This window comes from Anopheles bellator, chromosome 1, assembly GCF_943735745.2.
Source record: "Anopheles bellator chromosome 1, idAnoBellAS_SP24_06.2, whole genome shotgun sequence".
In the NCBI taxonomy this organism is placed as follows: Eukaryota; Metazoa; Arthropoda; class Insecta; order Diptera; family Culicidae; genus Anopheles; species Anopheles bellator.
This window is the reverse complement of record NC_071285.1, coordinates 59,848,224-59,870,445: the sequence shown is the minus strand read 5'-3', so window position 1 is coordinate 59,870,445 and position 22,222 is coordinate 59,848,224. Positions and strand designations below refer to the sequence as shown.

At 49.1% G+C, this 22,222-nt stretch overlaps 1 protein-coding gene across 1 annotated transcript in view; it reads right to left on the bottom strand.

The window, feature by feature from the left end:
* Positions 1-1,632: 1,632 nt before the first annotated feature.
* Positions 1,633-22,222, bottom strand: part of LOC131216034 (uncharacterized) — a 32,795-nt gene continuing 12,205 nt past the window's right edge. The window contains exons 3-13 of the mRNA XM_058210431.1: positions 19,425-19,596; positions 15,096-15,231; positions 14,287-14,430; positions 14,013-14,213; positions 13,485-13,553; positions 12,365-12,474; positions 11,976-12,190; positions 10,161-10,299; positions 6,788-6,893; positions 5,457-5,616; positions 1,633-3,383 (exon numbers count right to left, since the gene is read on the bottom strand). Coding sequence (XP_058066414.1) covers positions 1,633-3,383; positions 5,457-5,616; positions 6,788-6,893; positions 10,161-10,299; positions 11,976-12,190; positions 12,365-12,474; positions 13,485-13,553; positions 14,013-14,213; positions 14,287-14,430; positions 15,096-15,231; positions 19,425-19,596 — 3,203 coding nt within the window. The remainder of the gene's footprint in view (positions 3,384-5,456; positions 5,617-6,787; positions 6,894-10,160; positions 10,300-11,975; positions 12,191-12,364; positions 12,475-13,484; positions 13,554-14,012; positions 14,214-14,286; positions 14,431-15,095; positions 15,232-19,424; positions 19,597-22,222) is intronic.

Here is a 22,222-nt window from a genome sequence, read left to right as displayed (position 1 = left end):
AACCCAGCGGGCCATCACCCAACCATCCGATACCGTTCCCCGGCAATATGGAAGCAATGCATTTTGGACGATTTTATCATTCCTGCCAAGGGGTGGCCAAGTGACTCAAATGTCGTCAGGCGTCTCCATCGTCGATTTGATCCCGTTGCCACGTGACCGACCAGGCGCCTCCATCGCCGGAGGGATAAGTTAAATTTAATTTGAAACGCGATAGGAACGTTCCCGTCGCAGAGCTTCCGGTTTGCCGGGGCTTCACCAAACACTGCCATTCGTCCAACTCCGCTCTTGCACTGTCTGCAACCAGATGGAGGTCCACAGGAACCGCAGAAAAGATCAAAAGAATTACTTCGCTGTACTGCGAATCGTGGCTTCATTCTTGTGCACATTCTTCTGACCCGTGTGGGGCAGGGTAAACCAAAGCTACAACTTCTTTGTGTGAGACTTTGCGTGGGTTCGTGGGAAATTATAGGCGGCAGACGTTGTAACGAGTGTCAAGGGGAAAAATGCAACATTCAAACCGCTTGCTGACAGTTTGGCGTATCAATTTAAACATGTATTTGCAAATTTGTCACAACATTTCGACACCGAAAGGCGTTCGAACGAACGGAAGGAAATGTGTCGGGCTTTATTGACCGAAACCCGCTGGGGAAAATGAGGTGCCCTAAGTAACGCACTCTCTCAGAGAGCAATAAGGAAGCCAAGACAGGGCCATAAAATGGGGCTTTTTATCTTTCCCGGGGAACGCTACGCACTTTTCGAGCATTAGTAAACAATTTCACTGCACGGAATGCGGTGCGATTGTTCGATTTCATAAACATTCCAGATTACGGACGGCCCGGGCTTTGACGGCGCGCGGCCTGCGGGATTCCGTAAAATAAGAGCGTCATATTTCTGTGTTTGCCCACGATGGTGGGTTCATGTGTGGAGAAAATTGGAAATAATGTGGCAGGACAGCACTCACATGTTGTTGGCCGTGCCAGGAGCCGATCGCGAGCCAATGTACAAACAACTTTCTGCTCTCCATTATTGTGGCCGCCCTTCGGAGCGAAGGAGGAGCGTGCCGAGAAGTGTGTGGCGGCTGTCGCGCACCGTTTCCGGAGAGATAACATCAAGGAAATAGTAGCGTCCCTTTTTCCGGACGTGTTCCCGGGGGTTGAGTGTAGTACATAAATTGATTTTATGACTGCGACGTTTGGCGCGCATCGCGATGTTGATAAGCGTGTTTGTTATGCTCCAGCAAATGTGGATATGTGACGCAGTTAAAGCGATGCACGACAATGGCCGACATTGCTTCAATTATTCAGCGATTCCGGAATTCCGGAAAAGTTTTCCTACTTTTCACTGCACGTGGAGTCGAACGGGGCATGATTGTGAGCGAAAGAATGAAAATCAATCAGCCCGAAGGTAGTTAACTTTCGTTAAGTAACCCCGAAACGTTGTATGCTGTCCCGTCGTCACCGAAAACAACGTAATTACATTACAATTACAACTCTGGGGTGCGCACAAAGAGTGGCGTCCATTGTGTTCCCTAATCTGTCGGCGTCCGCGTCAATTCGATTGTAGTGCGCTGATTGGACGTCGGACGGATCCCGGGACTCGTTATCGTCGGTGTCGTGTAGCGTCAGTCTTTGCTCACACCGACACCTCCTCGGTATACTTGGAGCGATCGTTCAGATCGATGACCAAGCGCTTCTCGGGTGACTTCTTCTTCTTACCACTGCCCGTTCCGCTGGTACTGGCGCTTCCACTTCCACCACCACCGGCACCAGCGGCGGCACCGGCCGTTTCGAGCGTATTGGCGCTGCCACTGCCGCTGCTGTTGCCGTCGCTCGGGTTCAGAGGCGATCCATCCGGACGCTGTATCGTTTTGCCGCCAGGTGGCCCTACGCCGGTGGCGGTGATCGCTGTTGGATGCTCTCCGCCAACCGCCGTCGGTGAGCTGAGTGAGGATTCGATCGATTCGGACACTACTCGGATCCGTGACTGCTCGTCCGCCACCTCCAGCCCACTCAGGAGCTGCTCGTCGAAGCTGGCGGATTCGGTGGCCCCGGCCGTGGACTGGCTCGTGGACGAGTCCGCTCCGTCCGCGCTCGACCGCCGATGGTGGCGATGGTTCGGGTGTGCCCCCCGCGACCGGTTCTCGTTCTCCAGGTTCTGGAGCGCCGTCGTGAGTGCAGCTCGCATGAGGAAATTTTCTTGCAAACTATCTATCCTATTGCCGGAGTCGGCGTACAATTTGTTAAACTTTTCTAAGTTCCCCATCTGGGCGACCGGTGGGGCACTGGGCTGCGGCCGGTTGGCCCCCGCACCGGCACGTCGCGCCGCCTGATCCGCAGGGGCATGATTATCTAAATTATCACCGGAGCAGGAAGTTTGCCGTTGTCGTCGTTGCTGCTGCTGCTGCGGTGGATGGCAGTGCTGGTGGTTTACGGGCCGGTGGGGCTGATGTGGCGGATTATCACAAGATTCGAACGCTTTTGTACTGAGCTCACTGTAGTCACTGGACGTGCTGGAGACACACTGATGCTGCGGCGGTAGCGGTCCCTGCTGCTGCAGCTGGCTGGCACTCAAAAGAGCCGCACTCGAACCGCCGGCACCACTAAACTGACAGCTTAGCACCAGCTCGGAGCCGGGCCGTTTGGCTCGTCGGGCCCGGCCCTCGGCCTCCGACACATCGTTCACTGCACTTATCTTACAATTACAATTAACCGTGCGGCCCGCACTGCCGGCGTTGGAGTAATTTATCACACTATCGTTGTGGGGCTGCTCCCGCTGTCGATGCGAGCGTCTCGAAGGGCAGCAGCCACAACCGCAGCAGCAGCACTGGTCGCTACCGCACCGGTCCTCCTCGGCACCGCCACTGCACATGCACTGCAGCTGCTGGTGGTCCAGCCGAAAGTCACTGCCGTCGATCGATCGGGCTCCGGTGCCCGACTGCCGACCTGCATCGACGTCCTCTGCGTCCGCCACCTCGTCGGTGATGGTGATTCGCGTCTGCGACGCAACCATGGCCAATCCTCCGTCGGGCACTCCGTGGCAAACTCCGGTACCATTCGGGATGGTTGCGATCGTGCTGGTGTTGGTGCTCTTGTCTAGAAGCTGCACTGTGGGCGATGCACCGGAAGCGTTCGTTGTCGTCCCATCGAGGGCCGGCCGGATGGCTTCGGTCGGGCCGGCCTGGATGGCCTTCAGGGGACTGGGGGCTCCGAGGGCACCGAGGGCCGGTGGCTTGAGCGTGGAACAGCGACATGCTTCCATCAGACTCGCGACGGTCAAGATGGCGGCTCCGCGCTGTGGGATGCGCTCGTACAACCGCTGGAGTTGCGTGTAGAGCTGCTTCAGTTCTTCCGCTGCTTCCGTTTCCGTCAGCCGGCCCTCGTTCACTGCAACGAGACGAGAGAGAGACATACCGGATGTGGTCACTCCTTCACCATTACGCTGGGCGGGCTTTTTTCTTGCTCTAAAATGTGCTCGGCCGAAATCTGGCGACACCGAAGGGACAGATAAATTAGACCAAATACGTGCACCAGCCAGCTTACCGGTTAGCACCGTAACTGCGGTCCAGGCCAGGCGGCAGAAAAGCCCACCAACGAGCAGTTGAATCAAAAACCTCCTTATCCCAGGCCCGCAGAGAGTGCAACATTCTAATTAAAATAAACCAAACGAACATTTCCTGTTTCTCTCGTGCGCCGGGGTGCCGGGACTTATCAAAGATGAAGACCGCAGACAGAATGGAATGGACGACGGGCGGGTGTGGTCTTTAGCAGTCTGCTGCTCGTGTGCCAGTCGCACCATTTTTTCCCCATAATCCGGACCACCGTGCCACGAAACCGCCCTGTCACGGTCCAGAGAGCATTGGTGAGCTTTTTGATCGCATTCGCCGTTTTTCGTTCGTTTGTAAATCCGAAAAAAGGACATGGTGGACGAAATAGTTTGCTTTTTAATTTCCTCTCGCTGGCCACTGGGCTGCGGTCGTCGCTGGGTAGACTCCGTTCGGCACTGGGGTCACCACCACCTACCAGCATTAATATTCATGCACGGATGAAACGTGGCAAAAATCGATCGGAGGTGTTGTGCGGAGCGAAAAAACTCGTCGACGGCCATCCGCTCGGGTTCGAGAGATAGGAATTTAAAACAAACGCGTTTAAAACTTTAATGTCCATGCCTTTCTGTAAAAAACGGTATATTTACTAAACAATTCCCTACCAATCTCATCTATCAACCTGTGAGCGGCAATCGACCTCCACAGCTCGAGGGCCGCGCCCTGTCGCAATGCGACCCAAGCTGAACGATCGATAAGTAATAATTCTTCCTCGAGCTTAATCAACTGGCCACCAGAAAAGGGTCAGAAATCCTCTAAACGTCACTTGTGTGAGCATGGCCAGCGCTGCTAACTATGGCGCAGGGATAATGAAAATAGCTTCTCGATCATTCGCACCGGCTGCGGAATGCGATAACGATAATTCATCGGAAAATGGATGGGTCCGGGTGCCGGTCGCCGTTCCAAACAAGCGTCTCCATCCATTACTGCATTCATCATCCGCCCCGGGTCGGGGTCGGCCTCGTTGTCCCCGAAACCTGTTCTAGTGATTCTTGATCACTTGTGGCCGGCCAGCGAGGGCTGCGCCAACATTACATTCGGCCACCGGACCGGACCGGAACCTCCTTTCAGCCAGGGTTGTGCTTTGTGCGGGCACCCGCCCTGTGGCCCCCGCCGTCCGGCTGGCCGCACAACTTCCGCAATGATCTCGAGTGAGGTGATTTATCGAAATTTGCCTCGGACTGGTGTGTAATTGGTTTGCTCGGTTATTTGCTTTACTGTGGGGAAGTGGACTGAAAAAACCACATAGACCCAGACACACAGCGAGCGGACGACGCGAGTCCGGAACAGGAAACGAACGCGCAGCCAGGAAGCCTTTCCTGTTTGGTCGCTCCTTTTTTAGGACTTGTTTTGGGTCCATTTCTATCTATCCGTAACCTTTGATTTGCCCGAGAGCCCGAGAACCGGGGAGTGCCTGCCGGGGGTCCTCTCCATTCCCTGATAAATGGTGCAAAAGTTTGCCGGTTTTGTTGCTGCAGTGCGCTCCCGGAGCGTCCTCAGCTTATGTCAAATAGTTTTCCAAATTGAATTTAATGAAACGAAAACAATCTGGCACCCGCAGGGTACCTCTAGGGGTGTGTTGGGGTGTGTACATTTTGTGCATACCTCGGACCCGGGCAGGGAAACGCATCCCGCTCCTGAGCTGGGTTTGGGGGCACTGTGGGGTCCTCTAACCCGGAGCAAGGATGCGCTCGGTTTATTTTTCTCGATCCCTAACGCTTGCAGTGTCCACCCGGCGCCTTCCTGCAGGACTATGGGCTCCTTTTTTCGATTTGTTCCGTCGACAGGTTCCGATAAATTCTTGTGTGCCCCTGTGTCCCTTTCCCGAATGACCCCCGTTGTCCAGCTTACTTACCGATGTTTGCCCCAAGCTGGGCGGTGGATGTCGTGACGCTGCTCGCATTGGCGAAGGTACGTCCGTGCGAGCGGCTAATAAATTTGGCACCAGATGGCTTGATGCCGAGACCGGTCGGATCGTCCTGATGTTTGCCGCCGCCCCGGAACACCAGGTAAACCTGTAAGTAAAGGTACGATCGTGAACGATTTCCTCCCCAGCCGGTTTGGCGAGAAGTTTTTGAATGCTGAAACTTGTCCGCCGCTAGGATGTGGGAAAGGAACACGGACGGGACATCCAATTAAGCATTCCGTCGTCAACTTTCGGCCCGTTACCGCTCCGGGCGTTCTGGATTGGGTGAATTCATCTGGGAGGGCGCAATCTTTAGTAGGAACACTTGTAAAATATCATTTTATCGGGAAACTCAATCACGGATGTGGCGGGTTGCCTGGGCGGAAGAGCTATTGGCCAGATTTAATTGAAGAGCGGAAAGGATTTGGGTTCAAAAATGTTGGTCGGTGTTGTTGGAACGAAAGCGGCGCATTCAGAACAGAATCTTTACTTTATTGTCCTGAAGTAAAATATGAGCATTTCAATTCGCAATGGAAAATTATTTAATTCAGGTTCTCTTTTGTGTGTTCTATTCAAATTAGTGCTCGGAAGCCTGTCAAGGCGATAAACGTCCAAAGCATTATAAAATCCGTTTCATCATCTGTTCATATTATGCTGGTGGCCCTGTCGTCGTCCTCAGCTTAAAAGGCATAGATTTGAGCTAGATGGAATGCTGGATTCCAAGAAATTTATCGCAAAGAAAAATCCTTAGATCTTTCGGTACCGGTGCACCCGGCGTGTCGCCTTTTTTTCCTCCGGATGAGTTTTTTATCAACACTCGAAAGCGGTGCATTGCCTCGGCAAACGGTTTCTGGGTAGTTTTTGTTGATTTCTGTTTGCGCCATGTCACTAAAGCGCCTCGCGAAACGAGCAAGAAATAGAAATAAACGTAAGAATTAAAAACTCCCTTTTGTCCACTTCCACTTTGCCCGCTGACAGCCACTCGTTCCAAAGAAGCAAACAAACCCCAAAACATCCGACCGTTTAGCGACGGGATCGTGACTTAGAAAAACGACGTTGTTTCGCAAGAAAAAGAGCTCTTGAAGCAGCAGCACCACCACCACCAGCAGCAATCAACTTTCCCCAAAAGGACATTTATTTGGCTCACCATTCCCGGGACGGGACGGCGGAATGGGGATGGGCAAAGAATAACGATTGGGAAATCCCCGGCAATCCAGCTTCGAACTCGTTCGGGAACTGTGGCTCGCTACGGGGCTCGGGGTGGGCCATACAATCCTTACCTTGCTGCCAAAAATCAAAGCCAGCAGCAGCGTGACCGTAAGCTGCGTGTGACAGAAAAATATGATGTACAATAAATCGGGATTAGCGGGCGACTGCAGGAACAACCTGTAATAAAAAGAAAACGGTTGGTGAGCAAACGGCCGCAAGGACAGGAACGGGAAAGAACACGGTTGATGGCATAAGAAAAACTGTAATGTAATGCGGGCGCAACGGAACGGGAGTGCCATTCCGTTCCAGAGCCGCCACGAAAGGATGCTAGGGAAGAAAGCGCACACATAATGGCCATCAACACTCTCATCATCGGTGTCGTCGCGTCGGTGTGGCATAAAGATCGTGGATGATCTTTAGTATTCTCCCCCCGAAAACTCTGCTGCATCCCAGAAAATAGGGCAAAGGTTCTGGAGTTTGAAAGTTCTCTCCCGGCGAGAACATCGGCCACGAGAATCTTCTTGCGCAGGAGCCTTCCACATTTTAACTGCCAAAGAAATGACGTCTTCAAATCGCTAGGGGCTGTGGCCTTACTGTGGTGCACTGATTTCCAAGATGACAAATCTGGCCGGCTGGAGAGTACCGGTTTGACGCGTTCGCAACATCCACGGGCCCCGGGGGAAGATGCAAAATTGTTGAATAGTTTATTGCGGGAGGTCATTAAGCTGGAGCTGCTGGAGAAAAAGTTCCCCGAAGGCCACCGTCACAGATCCTTCATCCCTGAGCATCCTTCTGATGTCTTCTTGAGCGGTGCCGTCAAAATGGCCTTCTGGACGGTGGGGGATTGATTATTCCCATCCGGCCGTGGCCGTCGTGGCGTCGTGGAAAGGCCGACGGGTGGCAGTACGATTTATTACCGACAACCGACTTTTTGTGGGGGTTTCTTCTCACCACGAAAGCCTCGTCGGTCGCGACCGACCGACGTGGACCGGCCAACTGGCTTGATTTATTTTACACCATGTTTTGTTTCGTTTGGCTTTTTCGTGTGGCGTTTTTTCGTGCCGCTTTTCTTCGCTTTCCGCCATCCCAACGCATCTTGCGGATGAGTTGGCAGCTGAGTGTTTGTTTCTTGTTTTTGCCTGCCTTGCGGTGTGCCCCGAAAAAAGTGCGCTTTCCCGGTCGACCAGGAATGGTGAAAAATGGAAATGGTTAGCTCCGGACTCCGGAGAGATGCTTTTGCGGGAGAAAAAACCGACCACGGTGGTAGATGGAATCTTTGTTCCTTTACTTTTGCCTGGCCACTGATGCAGCCAAAGCAGGAAGCATCTCGGATGGTCGGCCTGGGGAGATGGATCGGCTGGCATCTTCTTACGTCAAACCGGTGATGCATGAACCTTTTCAGCGGATCTCAAACAGTTTCATTCTTTGCGATTGGTCCGTTCCGTTGCCAGAAAGCCCACGATGACCATTTGACTAGCGTCGAATGAACGGGATTTGTACGCTTTTTGCCCTGCCAGCCGGGACCAACTAGTGGTTATATAGTGGCTCCCAGGTGGTATGTTGGTGTTGCGTAGTGTAGCGTTGAGTGAAGTGATAAGATAAATTGAGCAAAGAGAGCTTTTTTGTTGGCATTTCCAATTGATTTTTATCGATTGAAAATTGTTGCAAATGTGCTTTCTTACTTCAACAGATTACTCGGGCACAGAGATGTTCACATTGTAATGGACCTACAGCACATCGGCACTAATCTGGGCTAATCTCACTGGCAAGACCAAAAACTTTCCGAAACCGATGACTGGGACCATCCCGGTGCTGCTCTTTTGTGGCCAGTGAGCGCAATCTTGCTCGAGTTTCGCTTAACTCAGGTAATGGTACGCAAAGGAAGCTACATTTTCCAATAAATACGCTCGCCTTGAATATCAATGAAGCGTATTTGCATAGCCCGGAGTGCGGCTGCTAAGGCTAGTGGCCATGTTGACCTGCGCTTGAGCGAGCCGGAGTTGCCTTTCGACCATTAACCGACGTGGATCGCAGATAAGTGCGATTCTGGAGCCAGAGCGAATGGAAGTCTGTTAAGAAACGGACATTAAAAACCCATCATCGGAAGGATCGATGAAAGTGGCAACCAACCAACCGGCCACCCCTCGATGATGGGTTGTGGTAATGTTCCCACACTTTTCATCCATAAATCCAACGGATCCGGCCAGTATCAACAAACGATAGGGCCCAACGTAAGCGCCAGAAATGCTTAATAAAAAGCTCTCCAAAGGGTACGCCCATGATGATGATGAACGCTCGATGATTTTATCCAACTGCGGCGGGGCTCGTAAAGCATCACCAACATTCGAATCTTATGGGCCACCCGGTGAAGGATCCATGCGGAGTCGATTCATGGCCATATGTTGCCGACTTGGCACACACACTCTCTACAGATTGGATACAAACTAAAAAACGACCCCAGACGACGTGGAATATTAAACAAAATGAAATACCTCGTTCACCGCGGTCAATCGGTGTGTGCAAATTCGCAACTCATTGTAGCAATCTGTTATGACCTGGTGCGAGCGGTGAAGTGGCCAGGTGGCAAAGCAACATGTTTGTCTGGCAAGTGAAGGGTTTAAGGATAATAATTTTTATATTCAAACGTTCATTAGTTTGCAATCGATTGCCATCGTCGATAGCGACGGATGCAGCCGGAACAGGCGTCACGGTCACTGCTGTGAATATGCTTTTTGCATCACTCTCCGATGCATAATTAAATTCAATATTGGGTAAACTTTTTATGCTTTTCGCTGTTTGGCGTTGGCCGATTTCAAAGTGCAACTGCTTGAAATATGCATCCGCATTGATTGCACGCTCGGAGTGCTGGCCAAATGCGTGGTTCGCTGCCCGTTTACCAACCGCGGCCGCAAATTAATAATCGATCGCGATTTTTTGTGTCCGTACTTCATTCCGTGTCCGGCTGTGCCTTTGAAGTGTCGGAGCGTTTCCTCTTGGATTCGGACAATCGATTTGGAGGGGCACTCTGATTAATTAAATTCGAACCTCTTTGTAAATGGATTGCCAAACTGAGGATGACAAATATTTGTTATTAATTATTTTGGCAAAGTTTGAAGCAAAATGTGAAGTACTTTCAGCACTTCCGTTTCGTGGCCGTTTTCGATTCCAAAGAGTAACTCGCTCGTAATTGGAATGAAAGGTGTTATAAAAACAATCGTATACAAAAGCTAGAAGTAACGGAGGCTTTGCTTGCATTTTAAAATACATTTTCAGTGAACTCAGGTCCGGCTAATAGTGACTTTGCAATGTGTTAATGATCGTGTCCCCGGCTATTGGCCGATGGCACAGCCACCGAAACGCTGGCACCCATCAACTTAGTGAATAGGAGCATAGCTTTGGAGTGTAAATCATGCGTGACGTTCGTCTGTCTGATAATATACTTACATGGACACGTTGAGGAAGCATGTCAGAAGGAATTCGTTGTAGATCGCCATCGAAATGAAGCGGCTTTCGTTGAACTCGGACGGTGCCTTCCGCACCATGATGCAGAGCCGAACGCCCCAAGCCAGAAACAGGACTTCCACTGCGAATATCGGTCGGACGGGTCGGTGTGTAGGGTTTTTTTTATTTTGTTTTTATGTTTCGCCATATTTCACGGCCAGCGGTACACCGGAAGTGTATGGTTTGGGCGATGGATTTTGCACCGCCATTGTTGTTAGTATCGATGGAACGGCGTACGGCACACGATGTAGCAAGAAAAAAGGAAATTTTACGGTTTTTGCTTTAGTATGTAGGTTCGGTCGAATTTTTCATCCCGGACAACCCGGAAAAGGTATCTCAGTTGTGGCGAGAAGAAGGTTTGTTTAGTTTTCATATTTTAGAGGCAAACTTCGGGCGCTGTTTGAGTTACGGTAAATATTTTTTAATCAAACGGGAAAAGTCCCACGAAAGCTTGGGCGCCACAAAGGTTGGGAGCCCCACAAAATATGGATAGATAAGAAGTTGTTTCGAACAAAAACAACTGTTCCCATCCTGACCCACCAGTGTGTTACCGGCAGCAAAAGTTGGATCCAATTTGTAACGTACGCTGAGGGCCGAAGCTCTGCACTATCCTGCGAGCTTGTGCATACTAAAGGGTTCTCCCTCGAAAGGTGCCTGGAGTAGAGAACAAATTTACTGGCACCTTTCTTTTTCGGTGGCAAGTAAAACATCGTACCCGTTACTCCAAAATCTCATTCTTCTTGCACAAAAAATGAAAGTTTCATGTTGTGTTGCCAAACAGCGCTCTTCTACACTGTTACGTGGCGCACGGCATGGTAGTTAGTATCATGAAGTTGTTACAAGAAACTAACGGCCGTACGAGGAGCGAAAAGAAACCCGTTTCCGGGATCGACCCTTGGCACCATGTGCCAGTAATTGAAGCTTAGAGTGCACACGCGGACTTTCTAGCAAGCCGAGGCTCGCCTCAGCGCGTGCAGTTCACCATAGGTTTGTCGGCAAACTAATGACGAAAAGCGGCCACTGTGAACCAAACATAGGAAGGTGGTTCGCCTTCTTGGAAGCGAGTTTTTGTGGCCATGATGAAGTGATTGCACAAAGGTGTGAAAGTTAGTCCATGGTTTTTCCTACACAGCCGGAAAAGGAAGAAACTGTTACAAGTTTGAACCGACTACGGGCGTAAGCGGGCGTTCGTTTGAAATATGCTTTTAATAGTAAACTTTTGGGCCAACTTGGGCTCTGGCACTTTTTGTGATATACCACGCAGTCGTGTAATTAAAATAATAATAATTCAAAACACTGCAAGACGAAGGAGGGCGCTGTGAAAACATAAAGTGGATCCTATGAAATAACTCTCGCAGTTTAATGCTTGTTAAAGGGTTGATACTTCTGGCTTGTTGAAGGGAGCCTGTACCGAACTGCAAGTTCGTTATTATCGCACGTTTTGCGCCTGCACGCAAAATTAATCGTAACTTTCACCATTAAATTATGGCCACCCGGCGTCTTAGTCTGTCTGCACAGTTAGTGCCATTACGGGAAACAACTTCCGCTGGCGCATCCGTGTTGAGGTTGACCACGGTGCTGTGCAAAATAAAAACCAAGAAAAACTCTGCGAATCCCAATGATTCGCCCGTCGAGCCCGGGGCCATTGGCTGGGAAAGCCAATTAAACGGACCAAAACATTTTAATTAATCCAACTCGGTTGACTTGAGCTACGTGGAAGGGCTCGACCGTTGGGCGCTGCCGACGGCGGATACTTACTCGACGTGAAGGTATGGTCCCACCAGTCGGTTTTGCACAGGAACGCTTTCAGGTTGTCGGCCGTACGGCCCACGATCACGACCGGCGGGGCCACTAAGGTGCGCACCAGGAGTGCGATCCCCACGCAACCGCACAGCACTCCGATCCGCTTCAGTAGATACGCGTCCGTGATTTTGACCGCCTTCGCTGACCGGACGCGAAAAATGACCGATATGCTGGAAGAGTCGGGTACCAAAACGAATAGAAACGTTAATTACCCGCCGTGCATGATAATTTTTTGTTGGTTTATTTGCAATTTACTGTGCACATTTCTTTCGTTTTTGAAGAAAGACGTTCGTTTTGTGCGGAGGATTCGGTTCCTGATGCGTTCACCGTCAACGTCAACTTACCGCCAGGTTTTCAGCATCAGCGCCCCATAGGTCAGGGAAAATCCGATTTCCCGTAGCCAGATGCGTGCCGTGCAGGAGTAGAGCGATGGCGGTGGATACATCACTACCGACTGGAAAAGAGACGGAAGGATATTTTTTTACGTTTCCAGACTTGTGTTGAAAATGCAATCGACAATTTGCGAACTGGCATGGAGCCGAAAAGGACAATTATGGCACAAATTGTTATCTCTCTTATTTCACAGTTTTCGCACGACGAGGATCGCTCTTGGTAGTTATTTATGCAGATTGCTGTAGGTACGGCATGTTGAATTCTTTATTGGACTGCGTAGCGAACCTCTCTCAAATTTCTGGCTACGATGTCGAAGACTGCGATGACTTATTCGCGATGAGCATAAATGAGAATAATTAGTGATGCCGACAGTATCCGAACGAAGTTAAGAGCAGGTTTTTCATCGGCTCTGTAGCGTCACCTGCCGCTGGATTTTTACGGTCATTACTTTGACGCCAGCAATGAGGGAGGAATTGCTTTAAATGCTCCTTTCGCACGGTAGTCACCACAGTTATGCATCACAACGCTAGCGCCTGCAAGAGACACATGACTGGACACTCAGGAGTAGCGAAGCAACACAACACTGTGAACTGTGAGCACTGATTTATGTTCGTTTTGGCCTCGTATTTGGCGCGCTTTTTTGTGTAGAATGTAATGGAAAAAGCACACAACGCAACTCGTGTTTCAGTATTCATGAATTCAAAATCAAATTAAAGACAACGTATTGTACGTGGCTTTTTTCTGGTCGTTGTTCACACAGCGATAATCCTTTTTAAGAATATTTTCTAGTGACGGTCGCTTTTTGTGGAATTCTTGGAGCGAAAGATTTGACAGAGAATTTGGAGAATTTATTGCACGCAGCGACTCGAAGCTGGTGGATACAAGGAAAACCTAATCGGCTTGAAACGGAACAAGATTAATGTACCGACGGTACGGATTGCTCCCGCCCAAGCCATAAGGCAGCATACGGTGCCGAAAGGGACAGTTTTCCGCTGAAAGCTACAGTCAAATACGAAACGTATCCTTTCTATTCAACCCGGCCAACCCCGGTGCCGGCGGCAGAAGACTTACCGTGCAATAAATGCAAAACGCACCCAGAGCGATTACGCGCAGCAGCGCCGGACTTGCAGCACGAACAACCTGTGAGATTGTGGAGAGTGGACGAAAGAGACAGACAGGGAAAAAACTGTGTTAAAGAGGAAAATTACATGTTCCGTTTTTGTGCTCGAAGGAGTTTAATTTCAAGAGAATTTTCGCAAATAATTGCCAGCTTTTATTCGCTAGGGATAAAAGTTTTGCGCTTGTCTGTCCTTTTTACGGTAAACTGTCCGGGTAATTTTGAGCATTGCATTTCGGCTATGGACTCGTCCTTGGTAAAATTTTTTGACTTTTTAATTTAAAAGAGTTTTAATTTTAATTCTTAATTTTTCAATTGTCAGTCAATTCAATTGGTGTTGCATGATCATAATGTACTGATCATTTGGTAATGACCAGATCGAAGGTTTCCGATTGAGTCATCATCAGATTGCGTTAATCGTGTACTCGTATAATCGTGTTCGAAGAAAAATGTCTGTGTTATCTGAGAAAAGTGCTTCATACCTTAACTTGTTGATATTTGAACGTAAAAACGGCGGCAGGAGGCAGAAGACCAATAACGGCACAGGCCAACACAAGGATAGAGGTCCGCATCGGCCAGTTTAAGGCCGCTACGCACGGTGACGCATCTTCGCAGGAGTCGCATCCTTCGGCACATTGCAGACACTCGTAGGAGTTTGGTATGCTGTACGTGCTATACTCATTCTGGAGCCAAAAGAACGTAATTAATCTTCCGTCTCGAGAGAGCCATTGACAAGCCGCAACTTCAGACACTTACCAACATAAGCTTTTCGTACTCTTCCTCCAGCGTGCTGCCATTGAAGTACTTTTGCTCGATGGTCGTATCCGGAAAGTAGTAGCCCTTACGGCAGATGCATCGATAGGATCCGCGACGAAAGCCTAGACCCGGAATGGGAGTGCACTGTAAAAAACACACCGACGAGGATTACTATTGGACCGTTGACCGTCATTAAATTAATTAGAACTAATGAAAACAATGAAAATTTATCGTTTTTGGCATCGCCAACGTGAGCTGCACGACACAGAAAAAATAAATCCTGCCTCTGAGAGGTGGTGCACCTTTGAAATTTTAATGCGCTGGTCATACGTCAACAGCCCGCCCACGTCCCCGAAATGTGTTGTTGTTGCGAGTAGCAAAAAGGTGAAAAGCTGCCCTTACAGGCCGCCCGTAACGGACCAAGCTACCGGAATTACTGGGCGCCAAACATGGTTTTTTTTCTAAATAAAGCCTTCGCTCCGTTGCACCCTTTTCACGTTTCGGGAGAAAAACAAGAAACAAGTTGAACTTTTCGCCATCCTACACAGGCCATAAAGATGACGCCGAATACCCGGCGCGGTGAACCATGCTGACGGGTTTTTCGAAATAACGCCAGAATTGGCTGCTTTGTCTGTCGACGTACCAAGATACTGAAAGAAAAGCGAAACTCTAGAGACAATAGTCCACCGCCGACATCACGCAAAAGCTGAAACAATTGGCACACAACGATTTTCACGCACCACCGCTCCGGTTGCTGTGGGTTGAACTGGGGAATGTAATGAAACTGAAAGTGTAGGGACGCGACTTACCTCCGTGGTCCGCTGCTTGCACTTGTCCGTCCCGGCGAAAATGTTTAATGGCTGCGGGGCCCCGGATGGTGAGTTCTTCTGCGAACACTGATCAATGTCGACGCGCCGTAAGTCGATATCTATTCCGGATGTTCCTCTGGAAGGGCAGAGAACCATAAGGAAGTGGATCAAAAAGGCAGAAAAATCGTTTATATAGATTTACGAAGTAAAGACTAACGGAACAGAGATTTGAGAAACATTAACAATGGAACCCTTACTTTTATCACTAACACAATGTTTTAAGGGGCTAGGAACTAGGCCACTGAAAACGATATCAAAGCAGAGCATTCGGTGGGAAGTGACGTTACTTTACGAACCCGGCGTAATGGAATAATTGTAGGTTGGTTTTCTTATAAGCTGACGGTCATTGCTTTGTGGGTGAAGTGACACGAGCCATGTTGCGCCTACGCTCGACCGACAGATTATATCCCCGGTGGGCTCAAATGATTGAGTTACCAACAATCAACCAACGCACCACCTTACGTGCCGATTTTGGTTAATAATTCATAAAAAATGCACCCACTCGTGGCAGCGACATGCCGAGGAATCCCCGGAGGTCGTGAAAGTTTAATCTGATGAAAGCAAAACGATCGGTAGGCGGACGCAATAGTTACGCTGGGTAATCGGAAGCGATGAAACGGATCGAGAGCAGACAAACTGGCGGCCGCGCTGAAAGTAATCCTATTAAGTTGTCGCTCATTGATTTTTAATTGAACATGAAATGGCTGGCTGGCAGGCCCATCGTCAGAGGGAAGGATCCGGTTTTCGCATCCGCCCACACAGCGAGGCGTCCGACACCGGCTTAGGACGCTGGATGCAATCCGGCAGAGGAGGACAACCACGTCCCACGAGACCGCCACTCTCAGCAGGCTTGTTAATAAGTGAAAGTCAAAGTTGGCCCGAACAATCCGTCGAACTTTCTCCAAGCGTCCATTTCGGGAAACCCCACGGGACGCCCGGAACGGCATGAGCTTTTTTCCGCAAACTCATCATTCTTCCTGCTGCCGAGCGATAAGTCGTGATCGACTCGTGATAAGCGTGGCGTTCTGAAAAATATTCCACATTTCGATTACAGACATCGTTGCCTTTTCTTGTTTGCTGCATCGATCCACTTCGGTTCCAGTCTGCGGTTTCAGGCGTTTCTTTTTCAATCTTGGAACCGTTCATGGTGCGTCACCTTAAGCGCTGTCTGTCTGAGTCAACGCTGCGTGGGGCTTACGGGTGACGAAGTTTTCCGGCAACTCTTCCGGGAACAAACTTTTACATTCTTCGTTTCATCGCCACTGATCAACTCTGTTTTGTTTGTGTTCGAAGAAGGGTAGCGCCAGAGTGCTGAACGGGCGCTTCCCGGCGTAGAAGTTTCGAGCAGCAGCCAGGGCCATTTTTCGCTTCAGTTTGCTGCCGAAAGAAAATTGACTTGACTCCTTTCGAAACCAATCGCTGGGGATGTTGTAGTTGCCTCAACTTTGCCACCGAGTGCTATACTTGGTCAACAGAATAGACGCATTGCAATTGTCCAAAGAAACCTTGTAAATTTTTCGTCGGATTCTCCCTGATTCTGAAGCTGTGTGATTGTGTTACTGATGATTGTGTTAAATTGATTTTAGTTCTTTTAGCATCCCCGTAACTTATTATGCCACGAAGATCACTCGACCAAAGTGAAGCTTTGTCATTAATCACTCAGCTCGGCGACGATTTTCATCTCCGAACGGCCATGCAATGGCAAAAGTGACGCTTACCGCTGATTGCAATCTTCCAATCCATTCGGGGCGTGTCTATTCGAGTTTTCCTTCCGTGCTCGAAACTATTAATTATCGCCCGATAATTGATAGCAAACTCTCGATCGATCGGTGCCTTACCGAAAGTAAATTCGGTGTTTGAGATGTTCTTTTTGCATGCACCGTTTGAAACGCTTGAAAGAAAGAGATTGTGCCATCGATAAAGACTCTGATTAATAGAAGCCACAGTAATTGCTCTCGCCGGAACCCAATGGTCCGGGGCGGGTTTTTGGGCTGCAAGGCATGGTGGACCAATAATTGAAAGTCCGCGTGATATCCGCGTAACAAAGAGGTCTGCTTGAAGCGAGTAGTATTGACAGGCAGTGCTTTCTTCTTCCGAGCGCAGAGGAGGATTTATGATACTCCCGAAGCACACTGAAGATAAGCGGATTAGGATGCCGATTGTTGTTGCCAGTTTGAACCATTGTTAATTATCGACGTCGAACAAAGGCCACCCATTCTATGGTGGACCACTAAGTTGCTTTAGCGAGGAAAAGTAATGCTTCAAAGATCTTGTTGACGCACGTAGAAGACACTTCCAACAATGGACCGAGCTTCGTGGTTTAATAAGATTGCAGGTGCCCACAGACGATGCGGTAACGCTCTGTGCTGATGGAAAGATCTTATCGAAGAACCGAGATCAACCACTCTGGCCAGCACTGGCCCATTTGACTACCATTTTGTGTCGCCTCGTCTTGGAAGTGATTCAGTAAAATAGACTCCATTTTGGTCTATCCATCACGTTTTAAGAGCCAATGCTCGATGAGACCTTTAACACGGTGGTCACTCTTGAACGCACTCGAGGGCTGAGAAAAAGTTCTGACAGATCACTGTTCTGCGGCGGCGTCTAGGCTCGATTGGTTCGATGGTTCGATTGGTGGTTCGATTTATTGACCAATGATGTAACGATGAGTGATTTACGATACTTGGCGACTTTTGCCTCCCGGTGACGGATGCCTTAGACGTAAATAAGGCCGCCCTTTGGGGAGAGGAATGGATCCTCGCTCAGGGAAGTTGACACCCTCGGACCGAACGGTGGACCGCAACAAGTCAGCCATTAACTGAGGCCTGCGACATTCGTGAAGCGGCAGGTTCGTGTCCAAAAATTACCACAATCAATTTTCACTTGTGTGCCACGGTCTGATAGCCACAAGTGGGCTACTCCTGCGCCGGTGGTCAGCAGCTGTGTGCTGTGAGCATTTGATGAGGCCCCTGACCGGTACGATGGCAGCGATTTTTCTTGCCCACCCCCGTTCCGGATGAGTGGCCGTCTAGCGATTGCTTCTTGTGGCTTTCGTCATGCGAAATTTTGTTATGAAAGCTAGCCGATCTGGTCTGGAGATTTTGTTTTCTTCCCACTGGCAGGAAGCGGGAACAGAGGCTCATTCAATCAAATCCCATTACGGTTTTGCACGTTCGGTCGTCGTGCAAACGCTGGTGACCACAGCGTTGACGCAGAGGGAATGATAGCCGAGCGGCCGGCACAACCGATTCAACCGGTAGCCCTTTTCCCGTGTTCCTTACATCTTGCGGCCGGTTTCACCACAACTGCCAATATAGCGTCTGAGGTTAGCTGAGCGAAGCGGCGTCATGTTGGCTTCAGGAATTCGTTTTCTCGTTCGTTCGAGCTCGACCGACTGGAAATCATTTTTGTTCCACTCTTTCGGTCGGCTGAGCCTTGCCGAGGGAGTTCTGCACGCCCATTGACAATGGCGATTTTTCTTAACCTCACTATCCAGCCGGAATCCAATTGGATGCGCGCCCGGGACAGAAACTTCTCTCACTAAGCCCGCACATAATCCCCCTTACGGTAGCGGCATTTTTGCAACCTCCGCCGGTGCTGCTGCCAACAACACGGATATACATTGGCATTCCCAGAAAACGTTGCTTCCCATCCCAGGCCTGGAAGTTGAAGAATGAGAACAATTATTTGTGGCCGAAAAAAGCATGCCAGCACCAATGGCACGTTCTGTGTGTCGAGGCGATCGTCACGTGGATGCTGCTTCGCTCGCTAGCGCACAGATCGGAAATCGAAAGTTCAGCAATTATGTGCCACAGACCCATTAATAATGCTGTCGATAGATAACGAGCGCACCCTGGCCGCACCATTGTGTGAGTCCGACCATGTTCCGGATTGCGATCGTGCCGCTGCATCGCAATCGCCGGTTTTCTACACTCGATAATTGAGCAGTTTTCATTTAATGTTTTTTTAACACGCTGCATTCACTTTACCGAGGACAAAATAATCAGTGTGACGAAGACTCACAAAGGTTTGTTTTGCTGATAGTTTTTGTTATTTAACCGCCGAACTGCGTGCCTTCTGCTCGATTGCCGTGGAGGCGCCTGGTGGTTTCAAGGCTGACCAAATTACTTCTGGCTTCCAATAAATGGGCTTTTAAAGGAGCTTGTTAAATGCATTCGTTTCAAATGTCAGAAGCCGTGGGCGAGTTCCTTCAATATTGTTAATGTGTCTAGCGTTCTCCTACCGCCGAGCAGCACAAGCTAAACTTACTTGAAGAAATAGGTTCCATTCTCATAGCCAAAGAATGGAACGGTGTACGTCAGCATCCAGATATTTCCGCCTCCACAATCGTAGTATGGTTTTGACCAGCGTCCGTCTTCGTACTTCACCGACAGGATCTCGTCTGCTTGCCGCTCGGTGTTGTTCGTATACACGTGGAAGGCTGAAGAAGGTAAAGAGCCAATGGCAGAGAAAAGATGGACGGCATTAATAATGAATGTTGAAGAAAAATTAAAAGTTTTCTTCTATTGCTTTCTCCGCATTCAACATATTTTGATTAAATGACTCGTTTACGCTTTGCTGCAATAGGAAGCAATCAAGTGAAAGCCGTCACGTCAGAATCTTGAAGTGGCAATCCATTTGCTTGAAAGGTTTTTTATTGGCAGCGGATAGAACAAAATGTAATAAATTGGTTCATGAGTTCACCCGAAACACGTTTTAGATTTTACAATACCTCCATTTTATTGCAAAACTTACTGGAACAATAAAGTGAAAATTTAGTAAAAACAAAGCAGGAGAAAAGTTTCACAAGCTTTAAGTTGATCAGTCCCCCGGGCACCGGAGACACTAGTTGGTTTGAACGGCTATTCTTTCATCAACCTGTCCCGATAGTCTCATTGGAGAAAGTTTAAAATGAATGCTACAGCTAGTTGAAGAAGATGATAAAGTATTAATTCACCCCGTTCTCTTTTCGTACCTGATGCGAAAAATCGAAAATCGCGTAACATCAAAAGGCTTGCTCCAACCTCCACAAAGTTTGAGCCGATTTTGGGCACAGGGGTTTATTAACGAGAAAGGATTGCGCTGTCGAGGAACTTCCGTTAATGTGATTTCATCAGGTGTACCAAAGGCTCTCACTTTTCCAATCATTATACAGCATTCGAGAGAGGCATGTTCCCGGGACGCTTTCGAATTTGCGTCAAAAGGGTAACTTTTTGAAATTCGATGAATAGTCGATGGGCTGGGCTCGAAATGATACGGGTTAAGTTTCAGTTTTCGCTTCCAGTCTTATTTGGACAGTATAGTAACGACCCGTACGAGAAACATTCTGCTCGAATGGTTTCGCCGGCTTAGGCTCGGCACTCGATTCCCCGGAGATTCTGCGACAGAATTTGCCAAAGCAAACTCACAATAATGGCGACATTTTCCGTACCGTGATCGAAGCACCGTTCCGGATGATTTCGACAACCGAAGCGCGTTTCCGAACTCGACCTCAAACCAATTGTTGATTCAATTGTATACTTATCGTTACGCTTGTTGGGTTGACCTTTCCAGAGGCTTACGGATGCTTTAACTTACTCCTTCTGATTTTATGTTTTTTCAGGTGGAGCATTAGGCATTCTGGGTACTGAAGAAAACAAAAGCACACCGACGATCCCATGTTAGGATCGAGCATTTGAAACACGTCACCCGACGGTCCGGAAGCAAGCTAATCTCTCATATGTAGTATAGGAACCGGAAGCACCCGTGTATCGCATATTATCTTCCTGTAATCCGTGACATTACCAGCGGTTTATGTTTCACAAGCATAATCACCTCCGCGGTTTATCTCCCATATGAGCCAAATTCCAAAACGTTCTCGAGTGCTTGGCGCCCAAACTCAAGCTTTAATATCAGCGCCGTGGCCACGATTGCGTGACATGGTAATCTAAATAAAATATTTTTATGAACATTATGTTGACACCGAAACCCCTTATGACGGTTGTGCCATGCCTTTATTTTCACTCATCGTCTTCCACTCGAAGATGTTCCCATTTTGACATTCGTTTGTTTTTGTTTGTCGGTTTGTTTGCGTTGGCTGTCTTGGTCGGTTGTTGTTGTGTGTTCATTTCATAATAAACCGGCACACAATGGGAAAACTGGAAACGGAATCCACAGGCCGTACCCTAGTGGCATGGCAGTCGGATTATACGTTGGCATGATGATGTTGAGCTCGGGCCGCCACTGGCTGAAAACGAAAGGATGCCCTCTGTTTGGACACGGATGCAGACTCGTTGAAGGGTCTTGAAAACCAGCAAAGCGGTTCATCATATGGCAGGGACGTTTCTCGGTGTTGGCGAACCGCTTGTTCTATACACTGGAGCAGCCGGAATGAGAAAGGCAGATTGTTTCGCCATGAGTTTTTCATTCATTTTCTTTTGCTCTTTACGAGAGTTCTGCTCTTGCAAGTTTGGCTGTAATCGAGTCGATGGTCCCGTGAAGCGAACATACATATGTATCCGGGGGATCTTTCTTCGCTTGAATGCTGGCCAGCCAGTCTGAGGACACACCGAACTTTTCTCAAGCCTATCGAACAGAGATACCGACAACCCGGCCCGGTACGGTGGTAATAGTGCCGTTGAGTGTGATTTCTGCGAACGTCGATGGCGGGCTGGAAAAATATGTTTGTTGACTATGCTGTTAGCACGAAGCACCGTTTATACTTCCTGAGCAAGCACACTGTCTAGAGGCTAGAGCCTCGAGGGCGAAACTGAACCTTACTAAGGCCCCTGCAGTTCAACGTTCGTCTCGCACCGAACCGCCGTGGAAGACTCACAGGCGAGGAAATCGCACGAAAGTGAGTTATAATAATCATCCCGTCGTGTATAGAGTGACAGAGAGAAAATTGACATCGTGTCGTGTTAGCCAATCTGCTACTTTACGCAGAACGGAACTTCGAACATGCCCCTGGAGAAATAGGACCGGATCATGTTCGGGTTTGAGTTTTCCGGTTTTACGAGCTCACCGGGTTTTTTCTATTGTTTATGCCATCGTTCGTTGCCGTAAGTCTCTTAGGACTAGCTACTCGG